The sequence below is a fragment of the Salvelinus alpinus genome, chromosome 26 (genome assembly GCF_045679555.1).
Source record: "Salvelinus alpinus chromosome 26, SLU_Salpinus.1, whole genome shotgun sequence".
In the NCBI taxonomy this organism is placed as follows: domain Eukaryota; kingdom Metazoa; phylum Chordata; class Actinopteri; order Salmoniformes; family Salmonidae; genus Salvelinus; species Salvelinus alpinus.
The window spans coordinates 5,323,065-5,348,156 of record NC_092111.1 but is presented as its reverse complement, the minus strand read 5'-3'; the positions used below and the strand labels follow the sequence as shown (position 1 = coordinate 5,348,156).

At 40.9% G+C, this 25,092-nt stretch overlaps 1 protein-coding gene across 1 annotated transcript in view; it reads right to left on the bottom strand.

The window, feature by feature from the left end:
* Positions 1-1,598: 1,598 nt before the first annotated feature.
* LOC139554499 (probable ATP-dependent RNA helicase ddx6) overlaps positions 1,599-25,092 on the bottom strand; it is a 39,560-nt gene continuing 16,066 nt past the window's right edge. The window contains exons 8-13 of the mRNA XM_071367329.1: positions 21,388-21,516; positions 18,102-18,218; positions 5,390-5,453; positions 2,470-2,571; positions 2,099-2,327; positions 1,599-1,738 (exon numbers count right to left, since the gene is read on the bottom strand). Coding sequence (XP_071223430.1) covers positions 2,113-2,327; positions 2,470-2,571; positions 5,390-5,453; positions 18,102-18,218; positions 21,388-21,516 — 627 coding nt within the window. The 3' untranslated portion in view covers positions 1,599-1,738; positions 2,099-2,112. The remainder of the gene's footprint in view (positions 1,739-2,098; positions 2,328-2,469; positions 2,572-5,389; positions 5,454-18,101; positions 18,219-21,387; positions 21,517-25,092) is intronic.

Sequence of the window (25,092 nt, the reverse complement as noted above, 5' to 3'; positions counted from 1 at the left end):
ATAACTGAGTTGATGTCTGATGTGTGAGCCTCTATGTTGAATTTAATTTTTTTTATTTATTTTTTTACGTTGGGTGGTTTTCTATCTAGTGTGAGTGGGAACACTACCACAGGCGTTTGCATCTCCGTAATTTGAGATAAACAAAAAATGTATTTTGTCTAGTGACATGCATGTCATGTATACCTAGGTAACTCTAGCTATAGTAGCCTGAGGCAAGGCACAAGCAGTGTTACTTTTAATCAGCAGAAATATTGTGGGAAAAAAATAACATTACTTTGTGTGCAATTCAAAGACCTGAGCCAGCTAGTTGTCATGGATAACAAATCCGGTTTGAATAACCTACCGTAAACATTTATTTTATGGTCGGGACCGACTGCACCTCTGAAAGTGTACATGACTCAAGCTGCTCATTTTGAACATGACCACTTTCAAGCAAACTAAAGCCATCAATCTATGTAGCTATTTTCCAATACAGGCATTATTTTGATAACCCAGCTAACTATATACACGGAGTGTACAAAACATTAGGAACACCTGCTCTTTCCATGACAGACTGACCAGGTAAATCCAGGTGAGAGCTACTGTATGATCCCTTATTGGATGTCACCTTCAATCAGTGTAGATGAAGGGGAGGAGACGGGTTAAAGGAGGATTTTTAAGCCTTGAGACAATTGATACATGAATTGTGTATGTGTGCCATTCAGAGGGCGAATGGGCAAGACAAAGGATTTACGTGCCTTTGAACGGGTTATGGTAGTAGGTGCCAGGCGCACCGGTTTGAGTGTGTGAAGAACTGCAACGCTGCTGGGTTTGTCTCACTCAACAGTTTCCTGTGTGTATCAAGGATGGTCCAGCATCCAAAGGACCTACCAGCCAACTTGACACAACTGTGGGAAGCATTGGAGTCAACATGGGCCAGAAAACCTGTGGAACGCTTTCGAAACCCGATGAATTGAGGCTGTTCTGAGGGCAAAATGGGGTGCAACGCAATATTAGGAAGGTGTTCCTAATGTTTTGTACGCTCAGTGTATGTAGTACAGAAGATACATTATTCAAGTCGAAGTTGGATATTAGTAGTGCTGTAGCAAAGGATTTATTATCCAACCATTTGTGAATTTACTAATAAGTTTAAAACCTACAAATATAGTATCTTAATTCCAATCAAAAATGCATGTAAGTGAATGAGCTTTCCAACATTCTGAAGCTTTCTTTACCCTTAGTGGTCGTTGCTAAGGCCTCATGTCATTGATGACACAAACCTTTCCTCCTCCAAAGCTGGCCATAAAAGTGGACGACATATTCAGCTGGAAACAGTACAACTTGATCAATATTTTGCATGGTTCTTCCTTTTTTTTAAAGACAATGTTCCTCACCTATCTCTGAAGTTTTTCAGCTGATATGTTACCTCGCAATACCGGGACACAATCCAGAAAACATTAGCCTACATGTCTTAAGCCAAAAAAAGGACTGATTGATCTCATTCAGTGTGCATTGGGCAAGCTACCTTTGGTGCAAAACAACATGGTTAAACCAATTTAAATAAAAAAATACAGGCAGCTCTTAATGAAATAACAAGGGGGGGGAATAAGAACAGAACATACAAATCAGCAAAAAGTAAACTCGACCTTAACATCCATGTGCCAGGTTTTGAAGGTTGAGAAAAGAGAAGTTGAAGAGGTGCCTGAAGCCTGTGTGCAAGAGCTGAATGTTGTGCAAAAGCCGGGTATGTCCTATTGTCCTGGATGGAAGATAAGGTGGCAAGGATTAAAAAGATGGGTCTCACACTTCATGCACATCACAAGATGGGTTCCCAATTTGAAATATCCCTTATCCCCTTGTGTAGATCCACAATTATTTGATAGACGTAAGAAATATGGACATGAGCCATATTGCCTTCTAAGGAATTTACCAAATTGCTTACGACCCTTTCAGATCTAAGTTAGGGTCGACCTAAAATATTAGACATTCTCACTGGCATGTCCGACTGATTGGTATAATATGCCCATATAAGCAATAAAGTACTGGGTCCATCTGGTCTTCTGAGGAATTTTACATATTGCTAGACCGGCTCAGTAGCATGTCAGAGTGAATGACTCACCAGTCGAGGGGTTCTTAGGGCTCCTCCTGTTGGCAGCCTGTCTCCTTCAGCTCCTCCTCCACCTCGCAGTCCAGGTTGGCGGTGTGGAACTCGGCCACGTACAGGTTCTTGTCGATGCTGCCAGGGATGGGCTTGATGTCGGTGACCAGCTGGTCCTCGATGGACTTCAGGTTGAAGCGGTCCTCAGAGGTGATCAGGTTGATGGCCAGGCCCAGGTGACCAAACCTCCCTGAGAGAGACAATACCACAGAGGGATGGAATGTACATGTTGCCAGGATGCAAAACAGAGCATTCAGATATTAAAAGTTGATAAAAAAGCATTGACATAATACAACAAGAAGCACATAAACAACACAAGAAAGTTTCCATACCTGATCTTCCAATGCGATGCAGGTATGTCTCGGCGTTCTTGGGGAAGTCGAAGTTGATGACGACATTGACGGCTTGGATGTCAATACCTCTGGTGAACAGATCTGTTTCAAACAGTAAACCAGAGCACAGTAAAATCAACTGTACTACATACCCAAGTAAAATCTGACATTACCAAACAAAATATACAGAAATAATTCATATGGACACGCAGTGCTTTACATAAAGAAATGTCATTGGTAGCACTGGTACTCCCAACTTATAAAAGTTTAAGAGCACAACATAACATTTAGGAGCACCAGAGCATCCATTGACCCCCCCCCCCCCATTGAATGAACTGCTGCTATTTAATAATGTAACACTAGTGACTTTAATAATGTTTACATCCTGCTTTACTCATTTCATATGTATATACTGTATTCTATTTTCGTCAATGCCACTCAGACATTGGTCGTTCTAATATTTATACATTTCTTCATTCCATTCTTTTACTTTTAGATTTGTGTGTATTGTTGTGAATTGTTAGATACTACTGCACTGTTGGAGCTAGGAACACAAGCATTTAGTTAGATACTACTGCACTGTTGGAGCTAGGAACACAAGCATTTAGTTAGATACTACTGCACTGTTGGAGCTAGGAACACAAGCATTTAGTTAAATACTACTGCACTGTTGGAGCTAGGAACACAAGCATTTAGTTAGATACTACTGCACTGTTGGAGCTAGGAACACAAGCATTTAGTTAGATACTACTGCACTGTTGGAGCTAGGAACACAAGCATTTAGTTAGATACTACTGCACTGTTGGAGCTAGGAACACAAGCATTTAGTTAGATACTACTGCACTGTTGGAGCTAGGAACACAAGCATTTAGTTAGATACTACTGCACTGTTGGAGCTAGGAACACAAGCATTTAGTTAGATACTACTGCACTGTTGGAGCTAGGAACACAAGCATTTAGGTAGATACTACTGTACTGTTGGAGCTAGAAACACAAGCATTTAGTTAGATACTACTGCACTGTCGGAGCTAGGAACACAAGCATTTAGTTAGATACTACTGCACTGTTGGAGCTAGGAACACAAGCATTTAGTTAGATACTACTGCACTGTTGGCGCTAGGAACACAAGCATTTAGTTAGATACTACTGCACTGTTGGAGCTAGGAACACAAGCCTTTTGCTACACCCGCAATAACATCTGCTAAATATGCGTATGTGACCAATAACATTTGATTTGACTTGTTACCCAAAAATATGGTATATATTTAAATTTACTCAAGAAAGAGTTTATAAAACACCAGTACGTTGTTCATATTGAAATCAAGAGGAAGAAAAACAAGGAGAAATAAACATGTTTACCGCTGTGCAATGTCACATGCATCCCTATCAATGAAGACTAGGTTTGGCCCAATTTTATAGCAGATTTTCTAAAATTGAAGCTGGTTCTGGAGGTATTCTAAGGATGATTATCAGGTTGCATAAACATGATTAGTGCACATTCCCCTCACAATTTTGGCCTTCAAATTTGTTTTGTAAACTAAATAACGAGAATAGGTTGCTGCTACTGGTCAGAGTCTGGGAGGCAGGCTGCCTCTGACTGGGGAGAGAAACCGGGTCGCTTGAGCCTACTGCCCGAGGTTCAGAGAAACAGCCATGTCTAAATATGTAGCCTACTAGAAACCAGATATTTTAATGTTTATAATATTCAAAATTGAGCCGAATATGACTGTTACCAATTATCACTCGTTTTGAGAAGTAGCGCTCACACGCGAGATGCACGTCTTGTCGCTTCGCAATCGAAACTTTCTCCATTTGAAAAATAATCCTTTTCAATATAATTATTATTTGTGCTTGAATGAATTTGCCATGTTAAATTTGACTGCGCAATTGTATGTGTTCCGAGTTAACAAACCCGCAAATATGTGGGCTAAGAAAAGAGGAGCGAGAGCGAAAGAGGAGATAATGCACATTCCAAGTCTTACGCAACTTTTTTCTTCTTCACAAACCACGGCCTCTGAGGACCAGACCAAACCAAAAGCATAATTGGAGTTGAGGGGGGTTCAATTATAAAATAAGGTATCACTGTGTGGTGTAGGCCTAAAGCCATAGAAAGCCAGTAGCTGTCTGCGCTTTACGTTTACAAATCATTTCCAATCAATCAAACTCATCACGGTATATTATTGAGGGGGCACATAACCCGCAAATTACGTGCCTGGGTACGACCATGAAACGAATGAATATGTGATTGCTTTTTCTCTAGGGCACGCAGAAACAATGGCAGAGCGAAGCCTAATCTTTACAAAAATGATCATTTTTTTCTATCTTTAATTTTTTTTATTTTTTTATTTAACCGTTATTTTACCAGGTAAGTTGACTGAGAACACGTTCTCATTTGCAGCAACGACCTGGGGAATAGTTACAGGGGAGAGGAGGGGGATGAATGAGCCAATTGTAAACTGGGGATTATTAGGTGACCATGATTGTTTGAGGGCCAGATTGGGAATTTAGCCAGGACACCGGGGTTAACACCCCTACTCTTACGATAAGTGCCATGGGATCTTTAATGACCTCAGAGAGTCAGGACACCCGTTTAACGTCCCATCCGAAAGACGGCACCCTACACAGGGCAGTGTCCCCAATCACTGCCCTGGGGCATTGGGATATTATTTTTAGACCAGAGGAAAGAGTGCCTCCTACTGGCCCTCCAACACCACTTCCAGCAGCATCTGGTCTCCCATCCAGGGACTGACCAGGACCAACCCTGCTTAGCTTCAGAAGCAAGCCAGCAGTGGTATGCAGGGTGGTATGCTGCGCACTGGTAGGCGCACTGGTGCTCCCAAATTTATATTCCAGGTCTCACAGCTACATATTTAGAAGCACATTCAAAATGGTTGCATTTTAGAGCGCTGTGGACACGTACCGGTGCAGACAAGATTTCTGCAGAGTCCATTTCTGAAGTCGTGGAACACACGGTTTCTGTACTCCTGTGAGGATTAAAAGAACACTGCATGAGAGCACTGAACACACAACCTCAGAAAAGCATCTCTTCTCATGGCTCCCATACATTGACTAGCACAAACTCATATAGTCTCCTCTCTGGTCAGGTTTTTTCTTATAGGACAAATAACATGAATCTGAATCATCATTAAATCTGGTATGGTTTGTAGACCCACTAAATATGTTAATAATAATACTAATAATAATGGGTTGGAACCGGTCTAGGGAACAGAACCAAAAACTGTAAAAAAAAATGTTTTTACAGGAACAGATTCAGAACCACGAACTAAAGTAATCTATACTGTTCCGGAACAGAACTGTTATTTTAAAACCAGGGGAACTGGTTAACAACATTATTTTAAGTTGCGGTCATTTTTTCCCAGTCCAACAAAAAGGAAAGCACTTATGCAAAGCCCTCACTCTGTCACTCAGAAACTTATTCCAGTCTCTGCCTGACAGAAAATCTTTGCCAGTGTGTAGGCAATCCTCTGTAGGTACAATTCTGTGGGCCTAATTATGATAATTGTCATAACAACAAGATGCACAGTGCTTCAAGCTAAGCCTTCTCCTGTATCGCCTCTCGCTCTCTCCCCACCCGCCAAATGTCAGTCGCATCTCGCGCCTTACTCTAGTCTGTCCAATGCATGTAAATAGCTTGCCCGCTCCATAGCAAGCTGCTCTATCCGCACTGATCGGTGAAGTAATTAATGTCGAGCAACAATGCCTTCAGAAAGTATTTACACCCCTTGACTTTTTCCAAATGTTGTTGTGTTACAGCCTGAATTTAAAATGTATTCAATTGTGATTTTTTTCATCGCTGGTCTACACACAATACCCCATAATATCAAAGTGGGATTATTTAAAATGTGTATTTATTTATTTTTACAAATTCATTAAAAATGAAAAGCTGAAATGTCTTGAGTCAATTAGTATTCAACCCCTTTGTTACGGCAAGCCTAAATAAGTTCAGGAGTATACATCTGCTGAACACGTCACATAATAAGTTGAATGGACTCACTGTGTGTGCAATAATAGTGTTTAACATAATTTTTGAATGACTAACTCACCTCTGTACCCCACACATACAATTATCTGTAAGGTCCGCAAGAGGTTAGTGGCACCATAATTTACATAAATACATCAAAACACATGGCTTGATGCCATTCCATTTGCCCCATTCCAGCCATTATTATGAGCCGGCCTCCCTTCAGCAGCCTCCACTGGTAAGGTCCCCCAGTCGAACAGTAAATGTCAAACACAGATTCAACCAAAAAGCGAGGCACCTATTGGTAGATACATTTTTTGTTGTTGTTTAAAGCAGACATTGAATATTCCTTTGAACATGGTGAAGTTATTAATTACACTTTGGAGGGTGTATCAATACATCCTGTTACTACAAAGATACAGGCATCCTTCCTAACTCCTTTGCCAGAAAGGAAGGAAACCGCTCAGGGATTTCACCACGAGGCCAATGGTGACTTTAAAACAGTTTAATGGCTGTGATAGGAGAAAACTGAGAATGGATCAACGACATTGTAGTTACTCCACAATACTAATCTAATTGACAGAGTAAAAGGGAAGCCTGTACAGAATATTCCAAAACATGCATCCTGTTTGCAACAAGGCACTAAAGTAATACTACAAAAAATGTGGCAATGCAATTCACTTTTTGTCCTGAATGTTTGGGGAAAATCCTATGTAAACAGTACTGAGTACCACTTTCCATATTTTCAAACATAACAGTGGCTGCATCATGTTATAGGTATACTTGTAATCATTAAGGACTGGGGAGTTTCTCAGGATAAAAAGGAAACGGAATGGAGCTAGGCACAGTCAAAATCCTAGAGAAAAACCGGGTTCAGTCTGCTTTCCACCAGTCATTGGGAGATTAATTCAACTTTCAGCAGGACAATAGCCTAAAACACAAGGCCAAATTTACACTTGTGTTACTTACCAAGAAGACTGTGAATGTTCCTGTGGCCGAGTTACAGTTTTAACTTAAATCTGGTTGTCTAGCAATTCAACAGTAGTTCAACAACCAATTTTATCATCATTTTCAATACATTAGCAGAAAAAAATAAAAATAAAAACGTTTTCACTTTGTCATTATGGGGTATTGTGTGTAGATGGTTGGTATTTTTTTAGTTTTAATTCATTTTGAATTTAGGCTGTAACAACAAAATGTGGAATATGTCAAGGGTTTTAGTTTAATTTATTTGCACCAAAGAAAACAAGTGACAAAACAGATTAAAAAAATATATAACAAATAAAATGTGCAGGTGCGGTTGGAAGCCTAGTGGCTTATATGAAAAACACACCACAAAAAAGCAATATACAATATGTCATGACTCTCTCTTTGGTGAGAATCAAAGGTGGCAAATCAGCTAGGCCAATGGCTGACAGATAGCCAAACTCTCTCTCTCTCTTGGGGGAATTGGCCCGGTTTTATGACTTAACGCTGGTCGTAAACTTTCTCTCTCTTGCACTGCAGTATTGAGAAGTTAAAAATCCCTTTGTTGTAACAGAGACAGACTTTGCCAAAACTTCAAACATCAAATAATGAACATTGGGACAATATATTTCAATATTCCAAATGTTGGGAATTATGACAGATGTGATATGGAAATGAATGTCTATTTTGTCATTAAAATGATCAGAAAGACTGTATAACATGCTAACTGTAATTCTGAAAGTGTACACGTCCTAGTGAACAGGTTGCATCTAAAATAAATGATTAAGTATAAGAATACTTATGAAAAGATAGAAATGTGATTTTACCCTTCTAAATGAGATAATGGCTTTTCATATAAATCTGGGCCAAGTCGGTAACCACGCCCATGTGAGCACAGACATTGTTTCAACATGACGGAACCGGCTTTCCGACCAGAGTGCTTAAAAGGACTCGCTGAAAAATTAACATATTAGACCAGACAGCGTGGAAAGGTGGCTACACGGTTTAAAATGGTTTAAAACTACAAGACCAGAAAATGGTAAGACCCTCTGAAACTTTCGACGAGTGAAGGTGAAGACTAGACTACACATTCACAGCCTGCAGCTATATACAGTGGGGAGAACAAGTATTTGATACACTGCCAATTTTTGCAGGTTTTCCTACTTACAAAGCATGTAGAGGTCTGTAATTTTTATCATAGGTACACTTCAACTGTGAGAGACGGAATCTAAAACAAAAATCCAGAAAATCACATTGTATGATTTTTAAGTAATTAATGTTAATTAATGTTTCGGAGGGCGCATGGCTCTCGACCTTCGTCTCTCCCGAGCCCGTACGGGAGTTGTAGCGATGAGACAAGACAGTAACTACTAACAATTGGATACTACGAAATTGGGGAGAAAAAGGGGTTTAAAAAAAAAAACTATAGTTTGTTAACAAGAAATTTGTGGAGTGGTTGAAAAACAAGTTTTAATGACTCCAACCTAAGTGTATGTAAACTTCCGACTTCAACTGTATATCAGCCCTCTGATTACAATTAAGAGCAAAACGTGCCGCCCTGTTCTGGGCCAGCTAATACCCTTCCTAGAATAGGTCTTTCCTTGTCGCACTGGACCACACGACTGGACAATAATCAAGATGAGACAAAACTAGAGCCTGCAGAACTTTTTGGAGTGTGATGTCAAAAAAGCAGAGCATATCTTTATTACGGCTAAACCTCTCCCCATTAATGCAACCATTGAATCTATATGTTTTGACCATAACAGTTACAATCTAAGGTAACGCCAAGTAATTTAGTCTCCTCAACATGTTCAACAGCCACACCATTCATTACCAGATAAAGCTGAGGTCAAGCACTTAAGGAATGATTTGTACCAAATACAATGCTCTTAGTTCTAGAGATGTTCAGGACCAGTTTATTACTGGCCACCCATTCCAAAACAGACTGCGAATCTTTGTTTAGGGTTTCAGTGACTTCATTAGCTGTGGTTGCTGATGTGTATATAGTTTAATCATCAGAATACACGGACACACATGCTTTGCATAATGCCAGTGGCAGGTCATTGATAAAAATAGAAACGAGTAGAGGGCCTAGAGAGCTGCCCTGTGTTACACCACACGTTACATGTTTGACATGAGAAAAGCTTCCATTAAATAAATAATTAAGCCAATTTCAGAATGAGACTGATATGAGGAAATTATTGATTGATAACTGGTATATCGATATGTTCTTCAGTTAATTCGGGAAACTAACTCATTAAATAAACTTTTCCCATGATGCCCCAAATTACTAATGAATTAGTTGCATGATTAATTTAATCAAGTAATAATTAAACGTAGGAGGTAATTAAGTACAAAAAAAAAAGATAAAACCTACTATTCATAAATTAATTGATCAGTAATCACGAGAAAAAAATGGTTTTGTTTAAATGTGTGTGTGCATGTGTGTGTGAGAGATAGGCTATACGGAGGATATTAATGAGCAGTTCATTTCATCAGGCTGACCCCCAGTCTGTCCGTAGAGTTCCGAGACAGGACTGTGTCGAGGCACAGATCTTGGGAAGGATACCAAAATATTTATTCGGCATTGAAGGTCCCCAAGAACACAGTGACCTCCATCATCCTTAAATGGAAGAAGTTTGGAACCACTAATACCCTTCCTAGAACTGGCTACCCGGCCAAACTGAGCAATCAGTGAGGTGACCAAGAACCCCATGGCCACTCTGACAGCGCTACAGAGTACCTCTGTGGAGATGGGAACCTTCCAGAAGGACAACCATCTTTGCAGCACTCCACCAATCAGGCCGACAGAAGCATCACGTCTGGAAGAAACCTGGCACCATCCTTACGGTGAATACATGGTGGTGGCAGCATCGTGCTGTGGGGATGTTTCTCAGCGGCAGGGACTGGTAGATTAGTAAGGTTTGAGGGAAAGATGAACGGAGCAAAGTACAGAGAGATCCGTGATGAAAACCTGCTCCAGAGCGCTCAGGACCTTAGACTAGGGTGAAGGTTCACCTTCCAACAGAATAATGACCCTAAGCACACAGCCAAGTCAACGCAGCAGTGGCTTCGGGACAAGTCTCAATGTCCTTGAGTGGCCCAGCCAAAGCCCAGACTTGAACCCGATCTGACATCTGTGGAGAAACCTGAAAATAGCTGTGCAGCGACGCTCCCCATCCAACCTGACAGAGCTTTAGAGGATCTGCCGAGAAGAATGGGAGGAACTCCCCAAATGCAGGTGTGCCAAACTTGTAGCGTCATACCCAAGAAGACTCGAGGCTGTAATCGCTGCCAAAGGTGCTACAACAAAGTACTGAGTAAACGGTATGAATACTTATGTAAATGCTATATTTAATTTTTATTTATTTTTTGCAAACATAAAAAAAAAAAAAAGTTTTTGCTTTGTCATTATGTGGTATTGTGTGTAAATTTATGACGGGGGAAAAAATATTGAATCCATTTTAGAATAAGGCCGTAACGTAACAAAATGTGGAAAAAGTCAATGGGTCTGAATACTTTCTGGATACACAGTAGATTGGGTACAACAAAGGTCCAACTATCGAACGCTGTGGCATGTCACAGAATATCTTGGCCCTGGTAGATGCACAGCCGTTTGAATAAACAAATTGTTCTCTATCATAAACATAATTATATAACCAATTATATGTATAATCATGAAAACCATAGTATTGCAATCTAGAAAGTAATATTTCATGATCAACCGTGTCAAACGCTTTGGATACATCTAAAAAGATGCCAAGAGAGTATTCATTGTTGTTTAGGGCTGTAAAGATTTAATCCACAAGTTGCAAAAGAGCCAAATCTGTGGAGTAGTTTTTACGAAAACCATATTGTAGCTCATATAGAATACAGTGTTGATTTAAATGTTTCAATATTCTGATAGACACATTTTTCAAGGATTCTGTAAAACATCTGTACATATTGTACATATTCTACAAATCTGTACAAAATGTACATATTGGGCGATCATTTGTAAAATATCAAATATTTAGGAACAATACGAGTTTGCGAAGCTCAGGAATCGAGGAAGACACTGATTTTACCAAAAAAGGCCCCTATCTCATCATGACCTGCTGCTGATCTTATAGTGCTCACAATTAATTTAGTTAAATATTCTACATCTACTACTACTAATCAATACCATCTGTTTATTTCCAGCGGCCAAAGAGAAGTGGAAAATTAGAAAGTGGTCAGAAATGTCAGTATAAAGTATACCCGTATTATTTGTAAAAATATGGGTGGCAGACGAACTGGTCACTCTGTGGTCTTATAGATGAGGGAATACAGATAGATGGAGTATAAAGTATTCACTCTGTGGTCTTATAGATGAGGGAATACAGATAGATGGAGTATAAAGCATTCACTCTGTGGTCTTATAGATATGAGGGGATACAGATAAATGGAGTATAAAGTATTCAACAAGTCAGATGTCATTGAGTGGTTCTCTTCAATAAGTTTATGTTGTAATCATCATAGAAAACAAATTGTATCTTCATTATTAATCAAATCCAAGGTCGATGCAAGGACAAATGAAACTCCCAATATTGGAATCGGGTAGATGGTTGCAATACCACTTTAGCACTCAAAAATGAACAGGAGAGAATTTGTAGAAAAAGAGATTCAACATCAATGTAATCAGATGTAAGTGCAAGATACTTTATGAACAGAAATGGACACTCCTCCTCCCACTTGATGTTGTACAGTGGTGAATAGCATTCGGAGACATGCCATAAGTCTCTTCAGTCAACTTGCTTCTGAAAGGGCAACAATGCAATTATTCATGATAGAGAGGAGACAGATAAGGAACAAAGTGGTCGTGATTTTTAGGAAGACCGCGAACGTTCAAATCAAAGGTCGAAAATAAGCTCGTCTTGGAAATAGATCGACTGTTATACAGGTTGTTACTTTAACGCCCGTCGGCAGAAGTGGACCAAGGTGCAGCGTGGTACGTGTTCATGATTCTTTATTTTCTCAGAACACCAAACAAAACAACAAAATAATAACGAACGTCACGTTCTGTAGGCTTCACAGAGCTAACAAAAAACAACATCCCACAAAACTAATGTGGCAAAACAGACTGCCTAAGTATGATTCCCAATCAGAGACAACGATAGACAGCTGTCCCTGATTGAGAACCACACCCGGCTAAAACATAGAAATAAAGAACATAGAGTTTCCCACCCGAGTCACACCCTGACCAACCAAACATAGAGAATATCTCTACGGTCAGGGCGTGACAGTTACATCTTTTAATATTATAGTAATCACAAGTGATCGTCATCTCTGGTAAAATTCAGGAAATTTGAATCGGGATCAACACCTTCATTGTATTTATCGTTGGCGTCATTAACCTTTTGTCAATAGGGGGAGCTGTTAGCATTATTATTTTTTTTTACATTTCCAAATTAAACTGCCTCGTACTCAATTCTTGCTCGTACAATATGCATATTATTATTACTATTGGATAGAAAACAATCTCTAGTTTCTAAAACCGTTTGAATTATGTCTGTGGGTGAACCAGAACTCTTTCTACAGCGAAACTCATGACAGGACATGCGAAGCTCTGAAAAATAGTCTCTGATCTCGGATCAGTTTAAAACTCTGTGTGTGCCCTATGGCTTGACATGAACTGCACCCGCCTTCCCCTGGATGTCAGTAACCAATGAGAAGTGGAATGGTGTCTCTACGTGTTTCTCAGAGTTTTTAAAAGGGAATGGAGTGAGATGTCCCTTCTTTTCGACGCTCGCCAGGACGCAAGGGAGGACATCAGAATCGCATGCTCAAAAGCTCTCGTTATTGATCAAAGATATATCCGTCTGTGATTTAATTCGATATAGGTGTTAGAAACATCATAAAGAAGTTATTTGAAACCGATTTATATCAGTTTATGCGAGTATATTGTTATTTTTCTGAATTTCCTTAGTATTGCGTTTGAGGATTTGGGCATGTGTGTGCCGTGTAGCTATCGTTAGCTGCTAGTTCCGAAGTTGAGGAGGTCGTTTTACAACAAAGCAACGATTCTTTTGGACAAAGGACACATTGCCCAAGATACTGATGGAAGCTCGTCCAAAAGTAAGAGTTATTTATGATTTTATTCCGTATTTATGTGGAAAAATGTCAACGCAGTTGTCAGCCATTTTTTGCGGCACTAGTCTGGCTGTAACTCACAATGTATGTCTAGTAACGTAAATTTTAAAAATCTAAATCAGCGGTTGCATTAATAACCAATGCATCTTTCATTAGCTGTCCAACCTGTATTTTTTTTGTCAATCTAATCGATAAATAATCGTAAACTTAGGTGCCTTTCCAAGATGGCGCCGGCCAGAATGCATGCCATGTTTTGACAGATTACATTGCATTACCACGATTTGTGATGCTAAATATGCACATTTTCGAACAAACTCTATATGCATTGTGTAATATGATGTTACAGGACTGTCATCTGAAGAATTCTGAGAAGGTTAGTGAAAAAATTAATATATTTTGGTGGCGATAACGTTATCGCCCCTTTTGCCTTGATTTAATGCTGGTGTGATGTTAGCTCATGTGGTATGCTAATATAACGATATATTGTGTTTTCGCTGTAAAACACTTAGAAAATCTGAAATATTGTCTGGATTCACAAGATCTGTGTCTTTCGATTGCTGTAGGCTGTGTATTTTTCAGAAATGTTTTAGGATGAGTATTTTGGTAATTGACGTCGGTCTCTGTAATTATTCCGGCTGCTTCCAACGCTATTTCAGATTGCAGCTGCAATGTAGAACTGTGATTTATATCTGAAAAATGCACATTTTTCTAAAAAACATATCCTATACCATAAATATGTTATCAGACTGTCATCTTATGAAGTTGTTTCTTGGTTAGTGGCTATATATATCTTTATTTAGTCGAATTAGTGATAGCTACTGATGGAGTAAAAAACTGGTGGAGTAAAAAAAGGTGTCTTTTGCTAACGTGGTTAGCTAATAGATTTACATATTGTGTCTTCCCTGTAAAACATTTTAAAAATCAGAAATGATGGCTGGATTCACAAGATCTGTATCTTTCATCTGGTGTCTTGGACTTGTGATTTAATGATATTTAGATGCTTGTATTTACTTGTGACGCTATGCTAGGCTATGCTAGTCAGCTTTTTTACTGTGGGGGGTGCTCCCGGATCCGGGATGAGTACCAAGTAAAAGTTAATATCTAATGGGTTAAAGAGCATGTAATCAGGGTTGATATCGTTGGCTTCATTAATATCTAATGGGTTAAAGACCATGTTATCAGGGTTGATATTGTTGGCTTCATTAATATCTAACGGGTTAAAGACCATGTTATCAGGGTTGATATCGTTGGCTTCATTAATATCTAACGGGTTAAAGACCATGTTATCAGGGTTGATATCGTTGGCTTCATTAATATCTAAGTGGTTAACCTCTAACGAGCCACAAACCCGGATCCGGGATCCCCCCCATCAAAAAAGCAGACTAGCATAGCCTAGCCTAAAGCTACAGGGATATCATATAATCAAATGTTCATGAAATCACAAGTCCAAGACACCAGATGAAAGATACAGATCTTGTGAATCCAGCCATCATTTCCGATTTTTTAAATGTTTTACAGGGAAGACACAATATGTATTTCTATTAGCTAACCACCATAGCAAAAGACACAACTTTTTTTTTACACCATTTTTTTCCTGCATAGGTAGCCATCACTAATTCGACCAAATAAAGATATAAATAGCCACTAACCAAGAAAAAACTTCATCAGATGACAGTCTGATAACATATTTATTGTATAGCATATGTTTTGTTAGAAAAATGTGCATATTTCAGGTATAAATCACAGTTCTACATTGCAGCTGCAATCTGAAATAGTGTCGATGCAGGCAGAATAATTACAGAGACCAACGTCAAATACCTAATTACTCATCATAAAACATTTCTGAAAAATACACAGCGTACAGCAAATGAAAGCCCAACATCTTGTGAATCCAGCCAATATGTCAGATTTTTTAAGTGTTTTACAGCGAAAACACAATATAGCATTATATTAGCTTACCACAATAGCCAGAAACACAACCGCATTTACCAGCAGCAAATGTTAGCGATCGTAACAATCCAGCAAAAGATATATAATTGGACTAACCTTGATAAACTTCATCAGATGACAGTCCTGTAACATCATATTACACAATGCATATAGGTTTTGTTCGAAAATGTGCATATTTAGCAGCACAAATCGTGGTTATACAATGTGATCAGTAGCAGCATTTCATGCATTCTGGCCGGCTCCATCTTGGAGAGGCACCTAATCTAATCGATAAATAATCGTAAACTTGACAAAAAAATACAGGTTGGACAGCAAATGAAAGATGCATTAGTTATTAATGCAACCGCTGTGTTAGATTTTTAAAATTAACATTACTAGACATACAGTGTGCGTTACAGCCAGACCAGTGCCGCAATAATGGCGGACAAATCCTTTTACATTTTTCCACATAAATACGGAATAACATCATAAATAGCTCTTACTTTTGGACGAGCTTCCATCAGAATCTTGGGCAAGTTGTCCTTTGTCCAAAATAATCGTTTCTCGGTTGTAAAACGTCCTCTTCAACTTTGGAACTAGCAGCTAACAATAGCTATGTGGCGCAGACATGCCCAAATGTTCAAAACGCAATACTAAGGAAATTCCGAAAATCGCAATACAGTAATCCCTCGTTTATCGCGGGGGTTACGTTCCGAAAATGACCCGCGATAAGTGAAATCCGCGAAATAGAAAACTTTTTTTTTTTTTTTACAATTAGCAACTATTACATGTATACAAATACAGTGACTCACGTGTAGGCCGTTTCGTCGACATTATGGGTTTAGGAGATGTTCGAAATTACAAGATAATTTGGCCAACTTAATGTAAATTTGCAAGCTGTTTTATGTACGTACACATAACTGCACGAGACGACAAAATGATAGCACAATTCGTAGCAGGTTTTGATACAAGAAGCGGGAGTGAGTTTTTAGCGAATCAGAATGCAGAGCACAATGCACCAAAAAAAAAAAAAAAATGCATTATGAAAATCCGCGAAATAGCGAATCCGCGATAAGTGAACCGCGAAGTGGCGAGGGATCACTGTATACTCGCATAAACTGATATAACTCGGTTTAAAATAACTTCGTTATGATGTTTCTAACACCTATATCGAATTAAATTACAGACGGATATATCTAAGGCCGATAACTGAGCGTTTCAAAATGCCATCCTGAGGTCTTGCTTTGCGTCATGACGAACGTCAAAAAGAGAGCTCCCTCCGTTCCTTGGGGCTTTATAAGGTCTGAGATCTGCGTAGAAACTCCATTCCAATTCTCATTGTTTACTGACATCCAGGGGAAGGCGGGTGCAGTTCATGTCGACCCATAGGATACATACAGAGCTTTAAACTGATCTGAGAACAGAGCCTCGTTTTCAGACCTTCGCAGTTCCTGTCATGAATTTCACTGCAGAATGAGTTCTGTTTCACCCACAGACATAATTCAAACGGTTTTAGAAACTAGAGATTGTTTTCTATCCAATAGTAATAATAATATGCATATTGTACGAGCAAGAATTGAGTACGAGGCAGTTTAATTTGGGAACGATAAATGTCGAAGTTGAAACAGCACCCCCTATAGTGGCAAGAGGTTTTAAAGACCATGTTATCAGGGTTGATATCGTTGGCTTCATTAATATCTAAGTGGTTAAAGACCATGTTATCAGGGTTGATATCGTTGGCTTCATTAATATCTAATGGGTTAAAGACCATGTTATCAGGGTTGATATCCTGCCCAATTAAGGGAGATACACAGTCGGAATCATCCAATGAGTGGAACGGAAATATAGAAGTGCATGCTTCACATGTCCAACATAACCACACAATTTGTGATTGTTTTTATCAATAGGGATGCACTTCCTACAGAATGCACATTGACACAGTCCACATAACACCACTGAAGACTTCATTTAGAGCAATGTGTGTTTTAGGTCATGAGGTTAGGTGAAACACGTGTGTGTGTGGGTGGTGTAAGAATATCTTGAAGATAAATACACAATGCAAAGGACGGCTGTACTGGAGCAGGATACTTGTTATTTGGCCATATTTTACTGCAAAAAATTATAATTGGTCAATCACAGGCTAGGGCTGGGGGTTATAAATTACACCCTGTCGGTTTGTTCTGTGGAGAGAATCTCTGAGGACATGCAAGAAATGGCCATCGCACCATCTACTTCCAAGCATGATAAATCCTCTTTGAATAAACCTATTTTCCTCCCCCTGTGATATTGAAGAATAACATCAACTGCTAACAGTGAGAATAAATGTGTGTGTGGGTGGGTGCGTGAATACTTTCTGAAGGCACAGTAAATGTAAAAAAAATTATAATAATAATAATATTTCAGAGGTATAAAAAAGGAACATAAAGGAACGATGTAAACCGTTTTTTTTTTTTTTGTACGAACCCGTTCAGAACTTTATTTTTCTGGTCGGAACAGTGGAACGGAACAAAAAGAAAATTCTGTTCAGAACGAAAACGATTGGAAAATAATTTTGGTTCCAACCCAATAATAATGTTTAACCTCTTTTCAGGAGGATGCAGATTTTTCTCTTGTAGGACAATAAGCGTGAATCTAAATGGCTCACCTGCATCATCTTGGCGTGGATGTAGAAGCAGGAGTAGCCCAGCTGGGTGATCTTCTTGGCCAGCAGCTCAACTCTCTGGGTGGAGTTACAGAAGATAATGGACTGATTGATCTGCAGCTGTGAAAAACAAACCACAAGAGAAAGGAAATGTTAAAACTAACAAACAATAACAAAACACTTCATATAACGCTTTTCATGAGAATCTCAAAGCTGTAAATGCTTTAAAAACAACAATATAGAGTTCTGGCAGGTCTTAGGCGATGGTTTAACATGAATGTAAACATTTCTGAAGTGTGTTTGAAAGATCAGAGTGGCTGCGGATCCGAATCCCCCCCGTACTAAAAAAGCTTATGCGCATGTGCAGAACACGTTCTACACGTGTTTATTCTCCACGCAGTCTCTGCTCTACTAGTCTGACTACCAGTCACTTTAGCTAGCATTATTTATAGTATGAAGAATAGGCCTACAATTGAACATAGTTGAATAAATAGAAAGGATATTTTCCCCAAATGATTTGCGAGGGACCTCACACATGCGGCTATTCTGTGTTGAGCGTTTAACAAAGAAACATATCCCCCTATATGCTTCATTTAGAGTTATTTATGCAACTTTAGTTGTGATACAAACGTTATGCTATATGTTTTGATTTTTAACACATTCTAAGGATGCATGATGCAACAACTAATGATGATTTGAAAAAGTTACAAAAACCATCCTTAGCTTACACTCGAAGAGCTAATGCAGTTTACGTGCAGTTACATTTTTAATATGCAAGCACTTGCAGCATGTCCATAAGGCTAGGGGAAGCTAAGCTTTACCTAATGTAAACTGAATTAAAATCGCCAAAAGTATATAGCCTAATTAGAAGGGATGCACAAAATCGGTGAACATATCGGAATCAGACAATATTAGCTAAAAATGCCAACATCGTTATTGGCCCGATGTCTAGTTTAATGCCGATCTGCAAAACCGATGTCAAAGCTGAAGTTCACACCTATAGAACGTAAGCACATGATATGACGCCACGTAAAATTCTGCGCAACACAGTATTCCTAACTTAGCCCACAATGTCTGCTGTCTGGATCGAGCAGTCAACAAGTCGAGCAGTCACTTGATGGAATAAGAACATTTCAGAGAGATAAATGAAAGGCAAAATCCATTAAAGCCAAGATATTGGAATTCATTGCCCTTGACAATCAGCCATCTCTGTCGTGGGTGATGTTGGCTTTCGCCGACTGGTCGAAAACCAGTACACACTACTAAGTGCGCTATTTTTTTAGATGTTGCCGTACCGGAGTTATACAGTATGTCTGAGTATAACAGAACTCATATGGCAGGCAAACTTCCAAACAGGAAGTGAGAATTCTGAGAAGGGTCGATGTTTAAGTCATCGCCTATTCAATTCCCTGTAATATATGGATCTGTTTGCACTTCCTACGCCTTCCACTAGATGTCAACAGTCTGTAGAACGTGGAATGAAGCCTCTAGTGTGATGTGGGGCCGGATGGCAGCTATTTGAGTCAGTGGTCTTGCCGAATCCTAGTTCCTGGTCACGCGCGCTAGTCATGAAATGGCCATGTATTCCATTACTTATACAGACATGAAGAAATGCTCCGGTTGGAACGTTATTGAATATATATGATAACAACATCCTGAAGATTGATTCTCTACTTAATTTGACCAGTTTATTCGACCTGGAATATAACTTTTTGAAGTTTTCGTCCGAGTTCGCCTGGACCGGCGCCAGCGTTTGGACATGTGAACTAAAAGTACTAGCAAAAGTAGCTAATTGGACACTAGTAATGGATATTATCGAACAAAACAACGATTTATTGTGGAACTAGGATTCCTGGCACTGCATTCTGATGAAAGATCATCAAAGGTAAGGGAATATTTATGATGTAATTTCTGTAGACTCCAACAGCTGTGTGTGCGCGCGCGCGTGGGCCAGCAGTTGTGTGTGTGTGCGCGGGCCAGCAGTTGTGTGTGCGCGCGGGCCAGCAGTTGTGTGTGCGCGCGGGCCAGCAGTTGTGTGTGTGCGCGTGGGCCAGCAGTTGTGTGTGTGCGCGTGGGCCAGCAGTTGTGTGTGTGTGTGTGCGCGGGCCAGCAGTTGTGTGTGTGTGTGTGTGCGCGGGCCAGCAGTTGTGTGTGTGTGTGTGCGCGGGCCAGCAGTTGTGTGTGTGTGTGTGCGCGGGCCAGCAGTTGTGTGTGTGTGTGTGCGCGGGCCAGCAGTTGTGTGTGTGTGTGTGTGCGCGGGCCAGCAGTTGTGTGTGTGTGTGTGCGCGGGCCAGCAGTTGTGTGTGTGTGTGTGCGCCGGGCCAGCAGTTGTGTGTGTGTGTGTGCGCGGGCCAGCAGTTGTGTGTGTGCGCATGCGCGCGCGGGCCAGCAGTGCGCGCGCGGGCCTGTGTGTGTGCGCATGCGCGCGTGGGCCAGCAGTTGTGTGTGTGTGTGTGTGTGTGTGTGTGTGCGCGCATGCGCGCGTGGGCCAGCAGTTGTGTGTGTGTGTGTGTGTGTGTGTGTGTGCGCATGCGCGCCAGCAGTTGTGTGTGTGTGCGCGCCAGCAGTTGCGTGTGTGGGCCAGCAGTTGTGTGTTGTAGATGTGTGGTTGTGCTCAGTAGTTCTGTAGGTGCGTGGTGGTCAGTAGATGTGGTCAGTAGTTGTGTGGTGGTCAGTAGTTGTGTGGTGGTTCAGTAGGTGTGTGGTTGTGCTCAGTAGTTGTGTGGTTCAGTAGATGTGTGGTTGTGCTCAGTAGTTGTGTGGTTCAGTAGATGTGTGGTTATGCTCAGTAGTTGTGTGGTTCAGTAGATGTGTGGTTGTGCTCAGTAGTTGTGTAGGTGTGTGGTGGTCAGTAGATGTGGTCAGTAGTTCAGTAGGTGTGGTCAGTAGTTGTGTGGTGGTCAGTAGGAGTGTGGTTGTGCTCAGTAGATGTGTGGTTGTGCTCAGTAGATGTGTGGTTGTGCTCAGTAGATGTGTGGTTGTGCTCAGTAGATGTGTGGTTGTGCAGTAGATGTGTGGTTCAGTAGATGTGTGGTTCAGTAGATGTGTGGTGGTGGGTGGGTAAAGTAGAGGTAAAGAAAATGCATGCGCACAACGTGAGCCGAACACGCGCAGAAGCTTCGGGTCCCGGGGAAAAAAGGTCCTGGAAAAGTCGGATCTGCAGCCACGGCCTTAAAAGATGGTCAAACTCATTACTACCGATGGTAATAAAGGTTGACTGTAAAGGCTTTGTGGTACACTAACCTGTGCCCACATACCAGACTACATGTTCAATGTTTTCAAGGCTTACCCGCGAGAAGAGCGTGTTGAGACAGTGGACTTTTTGTCTCTCAGTGACGTAGGCGTAGTACTGGGTGATGCCCTTCAGAGTCAGCTCCTCCATCAGGTTGATCTCATAGGGCTTCTGCAGGTGCTTGGCCTGGTGGAGAGGGAGGAGAAAGGGAGGAGAGAGTGATGACAGAAAGGGTGGACAAGAAAAGAGAAAAAAGGAGGAGAGAGGGTTATTGAAGTGCCCGGAGTAAATCAATGCTAGGATAACAACACGTGTGCATGGGCGCACACACACACGGCTAGACCCTTGCGGCAACTTAAGACGAAATGGACAGTCTTTCTTGCATGCAACCAAGAGGAAGGTAAAACCCTGCAGGGGACAGTAAAACAACACATAGCCCAAGTTAAGGACAACTATAAAAAGAGATTGGGAAAAAAATGCTCCACACAGGGAACTTCAGGCAGGCCTGGCAAACCTTATCGGGCAAGTCAAGAAGAAAACCCAAGAGAAAAACAAAAGGACGAGGAATAGTTTGTCAATGAACTCAACACGTTTTACTGTCGTTTTGATAATCAGGACTTCTCCACTGTAACAGAAAGCCTGAGGGAACAACCAGGCATTGGATGGAGAAAACCGCCGAGGTGGTGGCGAGACGAGTTATATCCAATAAAGCGACCCGGAGCAGACAAAATCAAGGGACGGCTACTGAAGGAATGCGTAGACGAGCTGGCAGACATCTTCTGCACTCTCTTTAGCACTACAACAGCGTGGCCTTTCAGCCTTTAAGTACCTGCTAGAGAACGTTGCCATGCGTCCCCCTTCAGCATATGCATCAGACGCTTAATCAACTCGCAAGGTACGCAAACATGAACACCAACGCTTGATAAATGGCGCATAAACTATTGTCAAGGATAAATTGCATGAATAAATATCAACAAAAAACATGTTATGTATTTGTTTAGATTGTATAATTATATAAAACATATCCTTGACAAAACATAGGCCTATAGCCGATTTTTCATTTCCCTCGCAATGAAAACATTAGCCCAATCCTTTTGATCAACTTTATTTATCCGTTGGCAACTTTGGAAAAGTTCATTTATTTTACACTACTCGTTTGTCAGAATCTTAAAATCACAAACAGAAGTGTTTAGAGCCTATTTATCCTTTTTTAATAACAAAAAAACAATAATATTCCCGACTTAACCCCCCAAGACAATGTGCTGTAGGATGTTGGTACCCAACCAGGCGCTAATACGTCTCTCTCCTCACTGAATGAATTGCAAATGGATAACAATTGTGTACCTTACTTCACAATTGAACTTAAATTGTTAATAATTTTACCTTGCAGGTTGATGCCATTCTCATTTACGTTTTACTTTGTAAAAATAAGCTATTACAGGACTGTTTTATTTACTGTAAACAAAAACATGTTATATGTTGCAGTAGACTTTTAGAATAATGCAAAACATATCCTTGACTATACAATTTTTTGCGTGGGAAACAAATGATGCCATTCAGCATGCAAAGCTGGCCCATCGAAACTACACCTAAACTCATTTCACACACACGAGTTAGACAAGATTAAATAGTCAATCTGACAAGTGACAATATTAGGCCTATCAGTTGTCAAATTGTACTTGAAGAGATGGGCGCAACTTGTAATTTACAGATGCAGTGAAAGGAGTATCACTTCAGAGTCATATGCAGGTAAAATAGTTCTAGTGTTAACAGCGCCTTCTCAGAACACATGGTTCCTTCACTCTGGAAGACCTGAGATCCGACCAGATCCAGGAGAGCTGAATGACTATCATCCTGTGGTGCCAAAGTCAGTCGTTGTGAAGTGCCTTGATCGCTTGATATTCAAGTTCCAGGTCTCATGTGGATGGAGATCTTGGACCAATGCGGTTTGCATATCAGGAAGAACAGTGGAGGATGCAGTCCTGGCGTTGTTGCGCAGCACCATGAAATACCTGGAGGACTCGCCAACGTGTGCATCCTTTTCCTGGGCTTCTCCTCGGCATGTAGCCTCGCCTATGCTACAAACTCCACCACCTACAGATGGAACCCAGCATTACCTTGTGTGTGCTGGACTGGGGGCTGTATGTCAAGTTCAACAACATCCCTCTGTGTACATCTACCCGTTGCCCCTCAAGGAACTGGCATCTCTCAAGTGCCATTTGCCATATACACCAATGACCTGAGAGGCTCCGACAGGGACTGCTTGGCAGTGAAATATACAGATGACACAGCACTTGTCGACCTCAGATGACTCAATGCATTTCCAAATAGAGGTAAACAGGGTTCATGATTGGTGCAACAACTACTATGTTACACTAAACATCAACAAAACAAGTACACAAACATTTCCGGAGGAAGGCAGATCAAATGAGCCGCCTAGTCCTGGGAGGTGAAGCGGTAGAGCAGGGAGTGAAGTACCTGTGAACCATCATGGACAACACACTCTTAATGCAAACACTCAGAACATCAATAAACAAAATGGCAATAACTGAATGTCAACACCACAATAGTCTCCAACTACACTGAACAAAAATATAACAAACGCAACATGTAAAGTGTTGGTCCCATGTTTTGGGCTCTCGAGTGGCGCAGCGGTCTAAGGCACTGCATCTCAGTGCTAGAGGAGTCACTACACACCCGGGTTCGATTCCAGGCTGTATCACAACCGGCCGTGATTGGGAGTCCCATAGGGCAGCGCACAATTGGCCCAGCGTCATCCGGGTTTGGCCAGTGTAATCAGTCATTGTAAATAAGAATTTGTTCTTAAATGACTTGCCTAGGTAAATAAAAGGTAAAAAAATATATATTTCATGAGCTGAAATAAAAGATACCAGAAATGTTCCATACGCACCAACAACTTATTTAATTCACATTTTGTTCACACATTTGTTCTCAATCCTGTTAGTGAGCATTTCTCCTTTGTCAAGATAAATCAACCCACCTGACAGGTGTGGCATATCAAGAAGCTGATTAAACAGCATGAGCATTCCACAGGTGCACCTTGTGCTGGGTACAATAAAAGGCCACTCTACAATGTACAGTTGTCACACAACACAATGCCACAGATGTCTCAAGTTGAGGGAGCGTGCAATTGGCAGGCTGACCGCAAGAAAGTCCAAAAAAGCCGTTGCCAGAGAATTCAATGTTAATTTCTCTACCATAAGCGACTCAAACGTCATTTTAGAGAATTTCGCAGTATGTCCAACCGGCCTCACAACCGCTGACCATGTGCAACCACACCAGCCCAGGACCTCCACATCTGGCTTCTTTACTTGCAAGGTAGTCTGTGTGGGTGGCTGATCTCAGCTGATGAAACTGTGGGTTTGCACAACCAAAGAATTTCAGGACAAACTGTCAGAAACAATCTCAGGGAAGCTCATCTGCGTGCTCGTTGTCCTCACCAGGGTCTTGACCCGACTGCAGATCGGCATCTTAACCAACTTCAGAGGGCAAATGCTCCCCCACCCTCGATGACCACTGGCAGCTGGAGTAGTGTGCTCTTCACAGATAAATCCCAGTATCAATTTGCAGTTGTCAGATAGCGTGTATGGCATTGTGTGGGCGAGCAGTTTGCTGGTGTCAACGTTGTGAACAGAGTGCCCCGTGGTGGCGTGGGGCTATGGTATGGGCAGGCATAAGCTACGGACAACAAACACAATTGCATTTTATAGATGGCCATTTTAATACAGAGATACCGTGACG